This window comes from Procambarus clarkii, chromosome 32 (assembly GCF_040958095.1).
Source record: "Procambarus clarkii isolate CNS0578487 chromosome 32, FALCON_Pclarkii_2.0, whole genome shotgun sequence".
Classification (NCBI taxonomy): domain Eukaryota; kingdom Metazoa; phylum Arthropoda; class Malacostraca; order Decapoda; family Cambaridae; genus Procambarus; species Procambarus clarkii.
This window is the reverse complement of record NC_091181.1, coordinates 36,742,058-36,755,801: the sequence shown is the minus strand read 5'-3', so window position 1 is coordinate 36,755,801 and position 13,744 is coordinate 36,742,058. Positions and strand designations below refer to the sequence as shown.

At 44.1% G+C, this 13,744-nt stretch overlaps 1 protein-coding gene across 1 annotated transcript in view; it reads right to left on the bottom strand.

The window, feature by feature from the left end:
• The window catches only part of LOC123759530 (uncharacterized), a 28,500-nt gene that overhangs the window by 1,427 nt on the left and 13,329 nt on the right, over positions 1–13,744 (bottom strand). The window contains 11 exon segments of the mRNA XM_069334899.1: positions 48–153; positions 1,524–1,672; positions 2,265–2,429; positions 3,462–3,630; positions 3,925–4,043; positions 4,886–4,944; positions 5,155–5,248; positions 6,045–6,133; positions 7,887–7,982; positions 8,081–8,222; positions 9,003–9,067. Of these exon segments, the coding sequence (XP_069191000.1) occupies positions 48–153; positions 1,524–1,672; positions 2,265–2,429; positions 3,462–3,630; positions 3,925–4,043; positions 4,886–4,944; positions 5,155–5,248; positions 6,045–6,133; positions 7,887–7,982; positions 8,081–8,222; positions 9,003–9,067 (1,253 nt within the window).

Genomic DNA, 13,744 nt, shown 5'->3' with positions numbered 1-13,744 from the left:
AGGTGCCAAATATGTGACCAGAAAAAATCTTACAAAGCGTCACGTACCTTAAGTGGTCCGCCGACGAGAGCGCCGTACAGCACGTGCGGGTTGGGACCCGTCTGCGTGTACGCCCACCCGAAGTCGCACACCTCCGGGGGCTCCGGACACGAGCTGAGGAAGATCACGTGAACCATAGCTGTTAATGTTTGAGTTAACTGCGCAGTCTAGTCTCAGCTGGTGCCACTTGTTCTTGGCTAATAGTGAGTATTAATATTGATTTATCTCAATGTATTGGGAACAACAAAAAGAAAATGCTTACAATTTTAAATAGTTTATGAATTAATAAGCTGACAAAATATAATATGAATGTATGTATACACATTTATATATAATCAAGTTACATCAGCTCTTAGACTCTTCCTTTCCAGTCGCCAGTCGTCTAATTCAATGATTCCTGACCTAAATTTATTATATCTACATTTGAAATTGAGGATGTAATTGATGTCTACTTCCTTATCGTCTACTTTATTTAATTTTCTTACTTTTTGTATGGAAACAAAAACAATCTAATCTGGCTTACTTATGTCTGAAGTTTTCTACTTTCCAATTTTCGGAGTTTGTATGTCTTCTAAGTTTCTCAATTCCCAATTATTATTATTATTATTATTATTATTATTATTATTATTACCACCACCGAGATCACAATATTTTTCCCATTTGCTGTTAGTCCCAGTGACGAAACCTGTGTATCCATATGTATTTCTATCTTCTAGCTTGTCACACTACCAATTTCGTTTTAATAGGAGTACCACTCTTCATCCATGCTTTTGTTTCCTTTCTTATGTGTTGGTATTCCCTGGGAATATTGCATCCAACCGAGATCATGGCATTTTAAGTTTCCACTATTACAGTTATATTGAATTCTATTTCACTAACATTCCTTAATTTCCACTGCTTTGTTTTTAACTCCATCAGCATTGGTGTACCAGATGTTGAGACACTTCTTAGACACTGTTTCCAGAATTATCAGAGCACTCCTGTCAGTTGGTTTTACTGGTGTAGGTTGCAAATAAGAGATGAATGTAAAGAGGTTTGTAATACACAGCTAATACACTTTGGAGGGGAAGAGTCAGAATGGTGCATAATGTCAGAGCGGAGGAGACCTAGACAGTAAATAACAGGGGAAGGTTAGAGACAGAGGAGGGAAGGGTTGAGAGGTAGAGGGTGGGCCAAGAGGTGGAGTGGGCTGAGAGGCAAGGGGTGGGCTGAGAGTCAGAGGGAGGCTTGAGCAGCAGAGGGGGAGCAAAGAAGACTCAGTTAATGATTCAGCAGGTGGCAGAGAAATAGGGGAGCGTAGCGTAATATAGGTGAGCGAAAATGGAGGATATTGAGAGACAGAAGTGGGCTGAGAGACAAAGGATGGTAGAGGTTTTCAGGGACGCACAAGAGGGTTGGTGTGGGGAAAAGGGGGAAGTGCGAGACAGAGGGAAGGTGAGGGGGGGGAGGGGCACTGGGGTATGTCTGTGTGCGAGTGTACGTACCTGCTGCGATGGTGGGGCCGCTCAGGGTACTTGTCGCCGAAGCCGACGACGAAAGACATGTTATAGCGGGTGTTGTCGCCGAGCAGCTGACCCATCTGTCCTCTCGCCCACTCCTGGTTCACCTCCGTGTCAACGCCTTCTTTAGCAGCCTTAATAACAACAACAAAAAGAGAGAAGCAAATGGTCTGACTTCACTAATGATATAAAACAACATTTACTCTCTCTTCCTAAGACAGTTCTTCATCTTCCTGCTGTCCTGTTTTTATGAGGAAAAGAAGCAATGAAGGTTAAAATTTGCGTCAAATAGCGGATTTATCTACACTGGTTTACTCCCTCGCTGTATCACAGCACAAACTACTCACGACAGGCAGACGATTACACGAATTTTTATAAGAATTTTGATCTGAACTACATTCAAGGCATAAATATTTGATCAGATGGTTACATTTTTGGATGGGCTTTGTTAGTATATTGGGTGGTTGAATAGTTATCTTGAGGTAATCTTGAGATGATTTCGGGGCTTTAGTGTCCCCGCGGCCCGGTCCTCGACCAGGCCTCCACCCCCAGGAAGCAGCCCATAACAGCTGACTAACTCCCAGATACCTATTTACTGCTAAGAAACAGGGGCATCAGGGTGAAAGAAACTCTGCCCATTGTTTCAAGTATAGTATTTTGTATAATATCTGGTCAGTTCAAGGCCTTTATTGATATCTTCTGAGTAGAAGAGGTAGAAATACTAACCCAGAGACTGAGGAAGGCCGCGTTGGCGGCGTACCTGTTGGAGCCCCAGTCAGCAAGGGCGACCAGGCCCTCTGGGGTGTAGGGAGCGCTGTCCCTCAGCCAGACCAGGTACGTGTTCAGGTGGTTCAGGTAGTCCTGGGAGCCGTCCAGCAGCCAGAACAGCGCCTGTAGAGGGCAGAAAAAAAGCCGTATGGTGTTGACAACGAACAAGCCATCCAGAACAACACCCGCGGCAATATGTCACACTTCAGATTACTGTTAACCATTCTAGCTCAAAATACAAATTAAAAATCAACTCGATTTCCGTCTCATTGCAAAGTACATTGACGTAAGCCAGAATGACATGGCTTGCAGACATATTCACTGGGAATTCCCGCTTCCGAACTCTGCTACCAAGTGGCTCCCTTCACCAGAGAGTGTGTCCTGGTAACTAGTAATACCACTTGTAAGTAATTTAAGAATTAAACAGTTGTGGAGGCAAAATGTGATGAAAAGCGTCAGTTAGATTTCCATCGTACGTAAATGCCTTTCTCCGAGCTTGACTTTGGTTTGTGCTCTACTTGCACTGAAATTTGTACATACAGTCGAATGTGATATATGTCTTAGAAATAACAGCAACACCCTAGTTTATAGAGCCTTGCACAGCTGCCTCAGCATCATTTAAGGTCATGTAGAATATTTCTTATGGATTCCATCTCATGCTAGAATCCGAATGCATGATAGAATTGATGACCCTAAAGCTCTTAAAAAGAGTATGTTAGTTATAACTTTGGACTGCTTAAAAAGAGTATCGTTGAGAGTGTGCAAATAACTTGATGGTGTTATTAGTTATCATTGAAATTATCTCATCATTCTAATTTTGTGCTATAGGTTATGTCAATGTCAGACTCACTGCTCCAGTTGTGTGTCATAAGGTTTTTGAGTCGCTGTGCACCTGTTCACTCCAGTCTTAACGGAACACTGTACGGGATTTAGGCAAGTAAGCTAATTTATGTTTTCAAAATGTTGACATCACTAGAACAAGCAGAGATACAGCAAGCGCAGACAGCTGTTAAGATAACCTCAAGATAAGCTGTCTGTGATCTGCTAGACGTCTAAGTTCATTGTCTGCAGCGAGCCTAGCTGCGAGAGCCTAAGTGCATTGTCTGCAGTGGAAATATTTAAACTGTTGAAACTTAAAGAATAAGTGAGACTCACATAGACTCCAGCCTTCTTGTCGTCCCAGGAGAACTGAAACGCTGCAGAAGACTCTAAATCAAACTCGTCCCAGTGACCCTTGACGCGGGTGAGGTAGGAGTCGTCGCCCGTCGCCCTGGCGAGCCACAGACCAGCCCAGCACAGCTCGTCACCGTACCCGCTCCACGACCTGGGGGACAAGCGGGTACTGGAGTGGCTGTGTGGCTCACTAAACACTTATTGTGGTAGTATTGAGAATATATTTAAACTAATACACATCTAACCCACGGAGTTGTACTCAGTTGGTACGGTTGAGTGCTAACTCCTGAGCCCCGCCTTACCAGTTGTCGATTGTCTAATAACGTGACTCCTGACCATTCTGTTTTTTTGGCATATCTACCTTTGAAAGTATTCATTATGTTCCTTTGCTCCCCCGATGTGTGATGCTTCTCCAACCGGTACATGTTCTGCACAAGAAACTCACCGGTACCAGTTGTAGGCGTCGGTGATGGACTGGTCGTAGGTCAGCCTGAAGTTGTCGGCGAATTCGTAGAGTTCCTTGGCGACGTCAAGCAGCTGAGTCGCGTACTCTGGATCCACGTCCTGGTGAGGGATACATGAGCCAGGTGAGAGATGCACAGGGTTTTAGTAAGGTAGAAGTAGCAAAGTGGTGAAGTATCAAGGAATATGTAAGATCTGACGGGCGTAACATCATGCTAAGTCGATATAAGGCAAACACTGGATGGGTGACCTGGCGGTCAACCTTATCCAGAGGTTAGGAAACCTCGGTAAACCTAAGAGGCTTCCTGCCTGATAGTGGTGTATCGTACTATATACGGGAAAGGCTTCATTGGAAGTGACTTATGTGGCGAGGGAAGTTGTCTGACAAGAGTGGAGAGGGAAGTGGTCTGGCAAGAGTGGAGAGGGAAGTGGTCTGACAAGAGTGGAGAGGGAAGTGGACTGACAAGAGTGGAGAGGGAAGTGGTCTGACAAGAGTGGAGAGGGAAGTGGTCTGACAAGAGTGGAGAGGGAAGTGGACTGACAAGAGTGGAGAGGGAAGTGGACTGACAAGAGTGGAGAGGGAAGTGGACTGACAAGAGTGGAGAGGGAAGTGGACTGACAAGAGTGGAGAGGGAAGTGGACTGACAAGAGTGGAGAGGGAAGTGGACTGACAAGAGTGGAGAGGGAAGTGGTCTGACAAGAGTGGCGAGGTGAACTTGTAAGACTCGTGATAATGTGGGAGTGCAAGAGGGGAATATCAAAAAGTATATAACAGCATAATATGATTAAAGAGAAAATAACAATGATTAATTAAAGAACAAAATGTAAAAACAAATGAAGAGCAAAATGTAAGACAACAGGACAAACAACATAAGAGTTAACAGCCTGAGAATACCTCACAAAGGAACAACAGGAAGGGTAAACAAGGCACTTGAATCACTCACCTTGAAGACGATGAAGGAGGCGGCGAGGGCGGCGGCTGTCTCAGAAGCCAGATCTGTTCCTGAGAGAAGCAAGGAGACAGAACTCCCTTTAACACGAGTGCCAATATCCTCTTAAATCACTCACATCGTCCAATAGATGAATGAATTAAGGTTATATATATGGAATTATAGGTACAGGAAGAGACCAAGCCCCAGCTGGGAAGACATCGAGGACATTGAACTTTAAAATTTAGGGTGAAGATGTCACAGTGCTTCAGTGATTGACTAACCTGGGTTCTGCTCGTCGATCTTGTAGGAAGGTCGCTCCATGGTCATGTACTCCGGTGCCCCCCACAGGCTGTGGTCAATTTCCCCATTCCCGACCTGAAAATCATGGTGATCTCCTGTGTATGTATATATATATATATATATATATATATATATATATATATATATATATATATATATATATATATATATATATATATATATATATATATATATATATATATATATATATATATATATATATATATTATTAAATATGACCGAAAAAGTAAGATTAATAATTCTAACACGAATTTTCTCAATCTTTCGTACATTACGCTTCACTGTTGGAGGTAAATCAAAAATCACTTCTCCAAAATTCATTTTTATTTCTAGTCTGACGCGACACGGGCGCGTTTCGCAAAACTTATTACATTTTCAAAGACTTCACAAATACACAACTGATTAGAACTTGCGTTTCCCTGATTTTATATCTACATTTGAGTGAGGTGGGAAGGGTGATGTGGCGTTACATTATGTCTACAGGAAAGACTGCTACCAAAATATATATATATATATATATATATATATATATATATATATATATATATATATATATATATATATATATATATATATATATATATATATATATATATATATATATTTGTTTAGTACACATATATATTATACTAGACCAAGGAAAGTGAACTTTTTTGTGTTGCAGTAGTCAATTTGTGTACCTTCGACCAAAATGTGCTGTAACTACTAACAGGTTGGATGACAGGTTGCAACATTCAAAAGTCTGACCCAGTGTTAGTTTACAGTCTAAAGTGTTAGATCCGTTGTTGTAAAAAGAGGACAAATTAATGTACGACCATAGTCTAGAGGTGACCATTGAGGGCGGCCTCACCTGCCCATAGAACTCGTCCGTGGCGGTGTGACACTTGAGGAAGTAGTCGGTGGCCCACCTGATCGCTGTCTGGACGTACTCAGTCTGACCTGTGAGGAAGACACGCAAGCCACTTGGATAAAAATTTTTAAATGAATCAAGGAAAGAATTCCTGGACTCATTTGTTCGGTGACACTGACTGGTGTAACTTGCTCTGGGCTTATTGTTTGATTTAGAGGCCACGACGGCAGTGGTGTATCAGATGTCGAGGCAAAAACGTGATGGCCCTTTCTGAACTTGTACCCAAATGGGTTAATGCGCAAAAATGACTTCCAGGCAAGCAAGAGCCAGACGCCCACCATGCCCCGAGCACACACAAGGAGCCCCGGCCGGCACCTTTCGGCAAAGCCGGCTTCGGCCACTGTCTCTCCGCCCACAGAACCAGCCGTTGAAAAGTTTATCAACGTCCCTATGACCCCAAGCGATAAGTGCGCCAGGTGTCGTAACAATCCGGACCGTTGAAGAGGAAAGTCTGACGGCAGTATCAACACCAAATGGGCAAAATCGCGTCACGTGTTGTCGCGGCCCCCAGGAGGAGCAAGTGTTCAGACGTCCGCTCCTCAAGACTGCACTAGAAGACTGCCCTGGGCGCGTGTTGATGCTCCAGACGAAGGCTGTGCGGCGTCAGGATGCGAACCAGAATTATTGATGGCACACACCAGTCTCTGATGAAGCATTTGTGTCATGGACCTTCAAGTGCCGCTATGGTGCTGTAATTGTCACCTAGTATCGGAAACGGGTTTATAATTATAGTACAAATTAGCTGATACCCCTCATTCTTGGCCTGCTTCTTCAGCCAACATCGGCAGCAGAGCAACTAATTGCGCCTCATCCTTCCCGGTTATATACTCCGTAGCTTCAATTTTTTTTGAGATATATACAAGAGTTGTTACATTCTTGACAACTTCAAAATTAACTTCCTGCCTAACACTTAATGAAACTACGACGTTGCTACAACGTTCTAACAAGTTGTAACAACCCATATAACAACTTGAAACAACTTTCTAAAAGTCATAAAACTTTACAACAAGATGTAACAACTTTGTTACAAGTTGTAACAAGGGAACAATAGGGACCGTTACGTTGTGTGTTTGCAGGGGGGGGTGTATATATCCACTTCTCCTTCGCCTCTGAAGATGCTTACAAGCTAAGAACATGCGAAATATAGAGAAGATTCGTGCTGGAGTCATTGATCTCACCCTTTTTGTCATATTCAGTAACATATGTATACATGAAAGACTGCTACCAAAATGTGTGTATATATATGTGGGCGTTCATATATATACATTAACACACATTTACTCTGACATGCTGTCATAAGCCACAATAATCCTTTCCATTAACTGAGATGCGAGCACTATACAAAAATGGACGCGTTTAGGCATCCCAGCTTTAAATATATTCGGCCCACAATATAAACGAACGATGCTTGGATATTACTCAAAGAGAGAGAGAGAGAAGAGGCAATGCAAGAAATACAAAAAAGTGTCTTCCACAACCACTTGGGCTGGACGGTAAACCGACGTCCAGCCCAACCGCAAGTCCAGGTTCGTGCAGGTCGACATTCAATCCCCGACTATCCAAGTGGTTCGACACTATTCCTTTTCCCCGTTCCATCCCAAATCCTTATCCTGACCCTTTCGAGTGCTATATCGTCGTAATAGCTTTGCGCTTTCTCTTAATAGTTCCCTTCCCTTCATTATTTACACGGGATAAGACTAACAGGCTTATAATAATATTTTCTGAATACAAAAATGTTACAGAACCAACAACAGGGAGAGAAGTGTCAGTACAGAGACTCACCGGCTGTACTGTAGCCGTCGGGGAACTCGATGAGGCCCCAAGACAACATGGTGGTGGTGAAGGCCATCGGGAAGCCGAACTTGACCAGGTCGCCGGCTGACGGAGGAGGAAGAAAAGATGACAGTGTTATTCACTATTCGCAGGAGTATGTGTGGGGTAATCACTGTAAATCAATATCTTTCTCTCTCCCTTACCGTCATAGTAGCCACCAGTGAGGTCGTGGCCCACATCAGAGCCGTCGTCCAGGGCCGAGTCGCCTCGCCAAGGGACGCGGTTGTCGTCCGGCAGAGGACCCGACCGCTGCGCCTCATAGAACACGAACGACATGCACAGTGCCTGAGGGGAGTGAGGTGGAGGTACAGTGCCTGAGGGGAGTGAGGAGGTGGAGGTACAGTGACTGAGGGGAGTGAGGAGGTGGAGGTACAGTGCCTGAGGGGAGTGAGGAGGTGGAGGTACAGCGGCTGAGGGGAGTGAGGAGGTGGAGGTACAGTGGCTGAGGGGAGTGAGAAGGTGGAGGTACAGTGGCTGAGGAGAGTGAGGAGGTGGAGGTACAGTGGCTGAGGGGAGTGAGAAGGTGGAGGTACAGTGGCTGAGGGGAGTGAGGAGGTGGAGGTACAGTGGCTGAGGGGAGAGAGGAGGTGGAGGTACAGTGGCTGAGGGGAGTGAGAAGGTTGAGGTACAGTGGCTGAGGGGAGAGAGGAGGTGGAGGTACTTGTAAGTGTTCAAATTACTGTAACAAGATGTTTCATTGCATTAGAGGTGGGGATGCACGTGACAATTATGCAAGTTATTCTAGATAAAACACTTATTCAATAGCCTATTAAAATTTCCTAGATATAATAAGTCAAAATCTCAGTAATCAGGGCATGGTAGCTGTGTGCAATAGCCAATGGGTGAGCCGCTAATTCCTAGTCCTACCTAGTGTCAGCGAGCTAACATATTTTATATAAGCCTCGCCCAACTTTGATGACCTAATGTGATAATCGACAGAACTGTTCCACAACCGGAGTGTATCTGTGGAAGCTTCCCTTTGCTGTAGTCATAGTGTCATGGATCAGGGAGTGGCACTCACCTGTTGTTGTCATAGGGTGTCATGTATCAGGAAGTGACACTTACCTGGCTGTAGTCATAGGGTGTCATGCCTGTTTCCGCACATGGGTTTGTGTCAGCTATGGCGGCATCTGTGGACGAGGAGAGTAATTGGTTGTGATGACAGTTAGTGAGGGTGAGTGTTGTTGGGGGTGGTGGAGGAGATTTAGTTAAATGGGGGAGTGAGGGAAAATATCCTTTCAAGCACTTCTAAAATATACAATGCAAAGTAGACAATTTTTCAATGGGGGAATTCTTCATCAACAAATTTTCTCATTATAGATGAAAGTTTGGGAATTCTGGGTGGCCATGACAACATTGACCCCTGAAGATGTGCCGGGCGAGTATCCCACACAGGTGTTATCAGGGCGCCTTGTGTCACATCTCTCACAGTCTGGACAAGAATACGGTCCCATAATATTGGGAAAAATAATATGCTGTAACTTATAACAATTCAAGAAATCATATGAGACATGTAGAAAAGCTTGTCATTGAGAAAGCACTGCAATCGCCCGGGTTAAGTGCTCAGTAAAGTCATTATATGTAGTGTAACGTAACTCTAACACCGTCCATGGAGGACAGAAGAAAATTTATATATGCTGGTTACAATTGTAAATTGAAATTGAAATTGAAATAAGTTTATTGAGATATAAAACACTCAAAGGGATGAGGTAGCTTAAGCTATTCTCACCCCGTTACAATTGTAAATTGAAGGCCATGTCGCTCCTCAAAGAATGAAATCGAATCTGCAGAACGATCAGTATCTGATGATTATAGACCACGACTTGACGAACCTGATGGTACTGCAGCCACCAGTGATGGGGTTAAGAACTTCTCACCTTGCATGCAAGCAAGATGCAAGTTACTTAGAAGGTCCATTCTCTCCTAGTTTTTCCCTCCCTTTACCTATTCCCGCTGTTTTTCCGGTACTAAAGGCATGTGACTAGGCTGTCTCGTGCCTTACATCCTATAAGAATGTGCACCTCTACTACTTGCAGCAACCAGAGCGCAACTCTATAGTCTCCCAAGACTACAGGATACCCACTACTACTTGCAGCCGTCTTCCACCACCTATCTCAAGCTTGAATTGACCAGCAAACTTGGCCATTATTTGGGAAAACGACCAAGAGTGCTGCTGGAAAAACTTTGAAAAAGTTCTTGAGAATCGGATATGTGCTAGTCAGGCCAATTACATTTTGAAATATGTATTTTTATGCAACCATTAAAATTATAGTATTTGTTATTGTTAGTTGACAACATTGTTGAAATAGAGTTGAAGAATGCACGAGTGCAGCAGTTTAGTGGTTCGTATCAACACCTCAAGTAGAAAACTATCCTGATAATATGTTTTCGTTAAGTATCAGGCAATTTATTTTTAGATAAAAATAAAAGAAGCATTTCAGGACGGTTATTATAAAGGGTTTTAAAACTGGAACAAGAGTTTCGTCACTGGATAGGAGACATCTGCCAACACCTGGACACTGCAGGAGCATACAGTACCTTAACACTTAAAGATATTTTATCTTAGGGATAACTTTAGCAAGTTTGTACTTCCCAGGAAAACAAAAAAATTATGTCTCGCTATTGTGAGACTAGAATGGTTTTTACAATCATCAATGAATATATCTAGTGCATAGCCTGATGGGAATCTGTCCTCTTCGTGACGTGTAAGAGATGTTGCGTAAACTGTGCCTAATAATATAGTAGTTTCAAATTGTACCGCAGGTACAAATAAGTACAAAGTGCTGCTTACCCCGTCCTGACAGGAGGGTTTAGAAACACCAGTTTAGAAATTCTCGCACGCCACCAACCGGGAGTCGGCTGCCGGGTCACCGTAAACCCAGCCAGTGTTTACAAGGACCGGCTGATTTATTCGCATTTAAATTAAAAGAGCGAAATGCCTACTGCAATGGGATTCAGACACATAAAGTGAAATAAGCACTTGGTCGATGTTTTGATGGTGGGCTGTGAGGAAACATCACCTGGCTTTAAATGGGTTTATTAGCAGATTCATTGGAAACTCGAGAGGACAGAGTGGACCTCTCTAGTCTGGCGGGTCACGGTAGTTTGACGTTCATGGTGGCGAGTGATAGTTGTGTTGTGGTGATCTTCCCAAGTGTTCGGTCACACCGCGTTATGAAGACTGGATGCTGTGGTATTTAAAAAATTGCGTGTTTGCACTAGCGTTGTGTCGATTTAGGGGCGAGTGTTATCACTAGCGTGTGGACCAGTAAATGAGAGTGTTGTGGTTTGCAGTTGCGAGTGTTTTTATTATTAATTTCGTGTCCAGAAAAATTCTGAAAGTGCATTGTGTAGAATACGCGAGACACCAAGACAGGACACGCCGCTAGTAAGTGTTAACGTGACTACATGTTAATTCTTAGAAAGTTTAGTGATTTACTAGAAGTAAAAGGTGGAAATTAGCTTTTATTGCTGTATCAAAATTACGCACTTGTTGGGTACTTTCAGTTCTTGCAGTGTTTCTCGTCTCGTAGTGGATATTTAATTATTTGTGAGTGATTCGTGAAAGTTGGAAACACTACTTTTGTTCGTGTTCACGAGCACGTCGGGAGGAGTGTTGACCCCCCCCCTTGTCTGACCCCACTACAGACAGCGCTGACCCCCTTGTCTGACCCCACTACGGACAGCGCTGACCCCCTTGTCTGACCCCACTACGGACAGCGGTGACCCCCCTGTCTGACCCCACTACGGACAGCGGTGACCCCCCTGTCTGACCCCACTACGGACAGCGCTGACCCCTTTGTCTGACCCCACTACAGACAGCCCAATCCTCCTCCAGAAGAAGGTATGTATAACTTCGATCAACACGCGTAACCTTCGCCTCCCGCCTCTTACATACCAGCATGGAGATGAATACAAATGTGACCATTCATGTTATATATGCGGTATATGATTATAATGTGTATATAGGAATTGCAATAGGTACATTAATAATTAATTTTTCTATCATTACAGGTAAGGCTTTTTTAGCTCATCGCGGGACACAACTCCACCAGCTTAAGGTACGTTAATGTTGTCTTTCGTTGCCGATGAATTTGTTTCCACAAAACATTACAGGACACGCAGTTACCATGACACGAGTAAATATCATGTAACTGACATTGGTCCTGGGGGGTGCCGAGGCCCCCTCCCCTTTTGACTGGTCCTGGGGGCGCCGAGCCACCCCCCCTTTTGACTGGTCCTGGGGGTGCCAAGGCCCCCCCCTTTTGACTAGTCCTGGGGGCGCCGAGCCACCCCCCTTCTTTTGACTGGTCCTGGGGGCGCCGAGCCCCCCCCCCCTTTGACTGGTCCTGGGGGGCGCCGAGCCACCCCCCGTTTTGACTGGTCCTGGGGGGCGCCGAGCCACCCCCCCTTTTGACTGGTCCTGGGGGGCGCCGAGCCACCCCCCGTTTTGACTGGTCCTGGGGGGCGCCGAGCCACCCCCCCTTTTGACTGGTCCTGGAGAGGCCGGTGAATGTTGGAAACAGCGCTTTTGTGAACACTACTCACGACATAATAGCCAACACGTCGGGAGTAGTGCTGACCCCCTTGTTTGACCCCACTACGGACGGCGCAACCATCCTTCAGGAGAAGGTAAGCACCACCTCGTTCCTCAAGTGTCACCCACGTCTCCGCCAACCAACATACCTACATGGAGACGGACGTGACCATTCATATGTTATATGTGGTATATGATTATAATGTGGAATTTCAGGAATTTCAAAAGGCATAATAATAATAATTACTTTTTCTGTCATTACAAGTAAGGCTTTTTTTTTTAGCTCATCGTTGGGGACAACTCCTCCTGTTTAAGGTATGTTCTTGTTTTCTTTTGTTTCTGAGGATTTTTTTTTTGTTTCAACAAAATATTACAAGACAGGCAGTTACCATAATATAATTATGGGTAAATATCAAATCCCTGTCATTTGTCATAGGGGACCCGAGCTTCCCCTTTATTGGTCATGGGGGCGCCGAGGCCCCGCTCTTTATTGATCCTGAGGGCGCCAAGCTCACTTTTATTTTGCCTTGTCTATTCGACCGAGTAATTTCTAAGTTGAGATCATGTCCCTCCAGCTGTTGCCTTACTTCAATGACGTGAACTTCAGTTTTCTTCCCTTGCATGTTACTCCCTAAAACTCTGGTACCAGCCTGGTATTGTAGGGGGTGGGGAACAGCTCCGTGCTAGAGCTGCATAATATAAAGGGTCTGACGTTCGTGGTGTCCCGCTTTGTTAATATCAAAAGTTCAGATATCAAAGGTAGTGCTAATATTGATAGAGTTAGACATGATGTGAGCACTTGGTGGTCAATGTTGGTGCTTGTTCTTAAAGGTATGAGCAGTTTGTGGAAAAATAATTGTAATTTGGGAGGGAATTTGGGGAGGGAAATGTAAGGGCGGTTACTTGTTACTTGTGTATTAATATACTAACAGTATAGTTCATTAATGTACTGTGATTATCTAGCATTATAACAAACTGTCTATATAGAAAACGGGTTACAACCAACTAAGATTTACTGATTGGTTCTTATTCGTATGAGACAGTTGGGTGGAACACGAAGTGGATTTGTAAATGGCTCGGTGAACGTTGGAATTTTGGAGACTTTGTCAAATCATTACAGTTGTGGCAGGAGTGGAAACTTGAAAGTGTAAACAGTGATATTTAGTAACGCAGTCCACGCATGTTTTAAATGACAGTGACGTTACTGTGACTTATTTATTGCATTTATCTTCGTTTTACTTTATCTTTGGTAGTTAAAAAGTCACGGAAA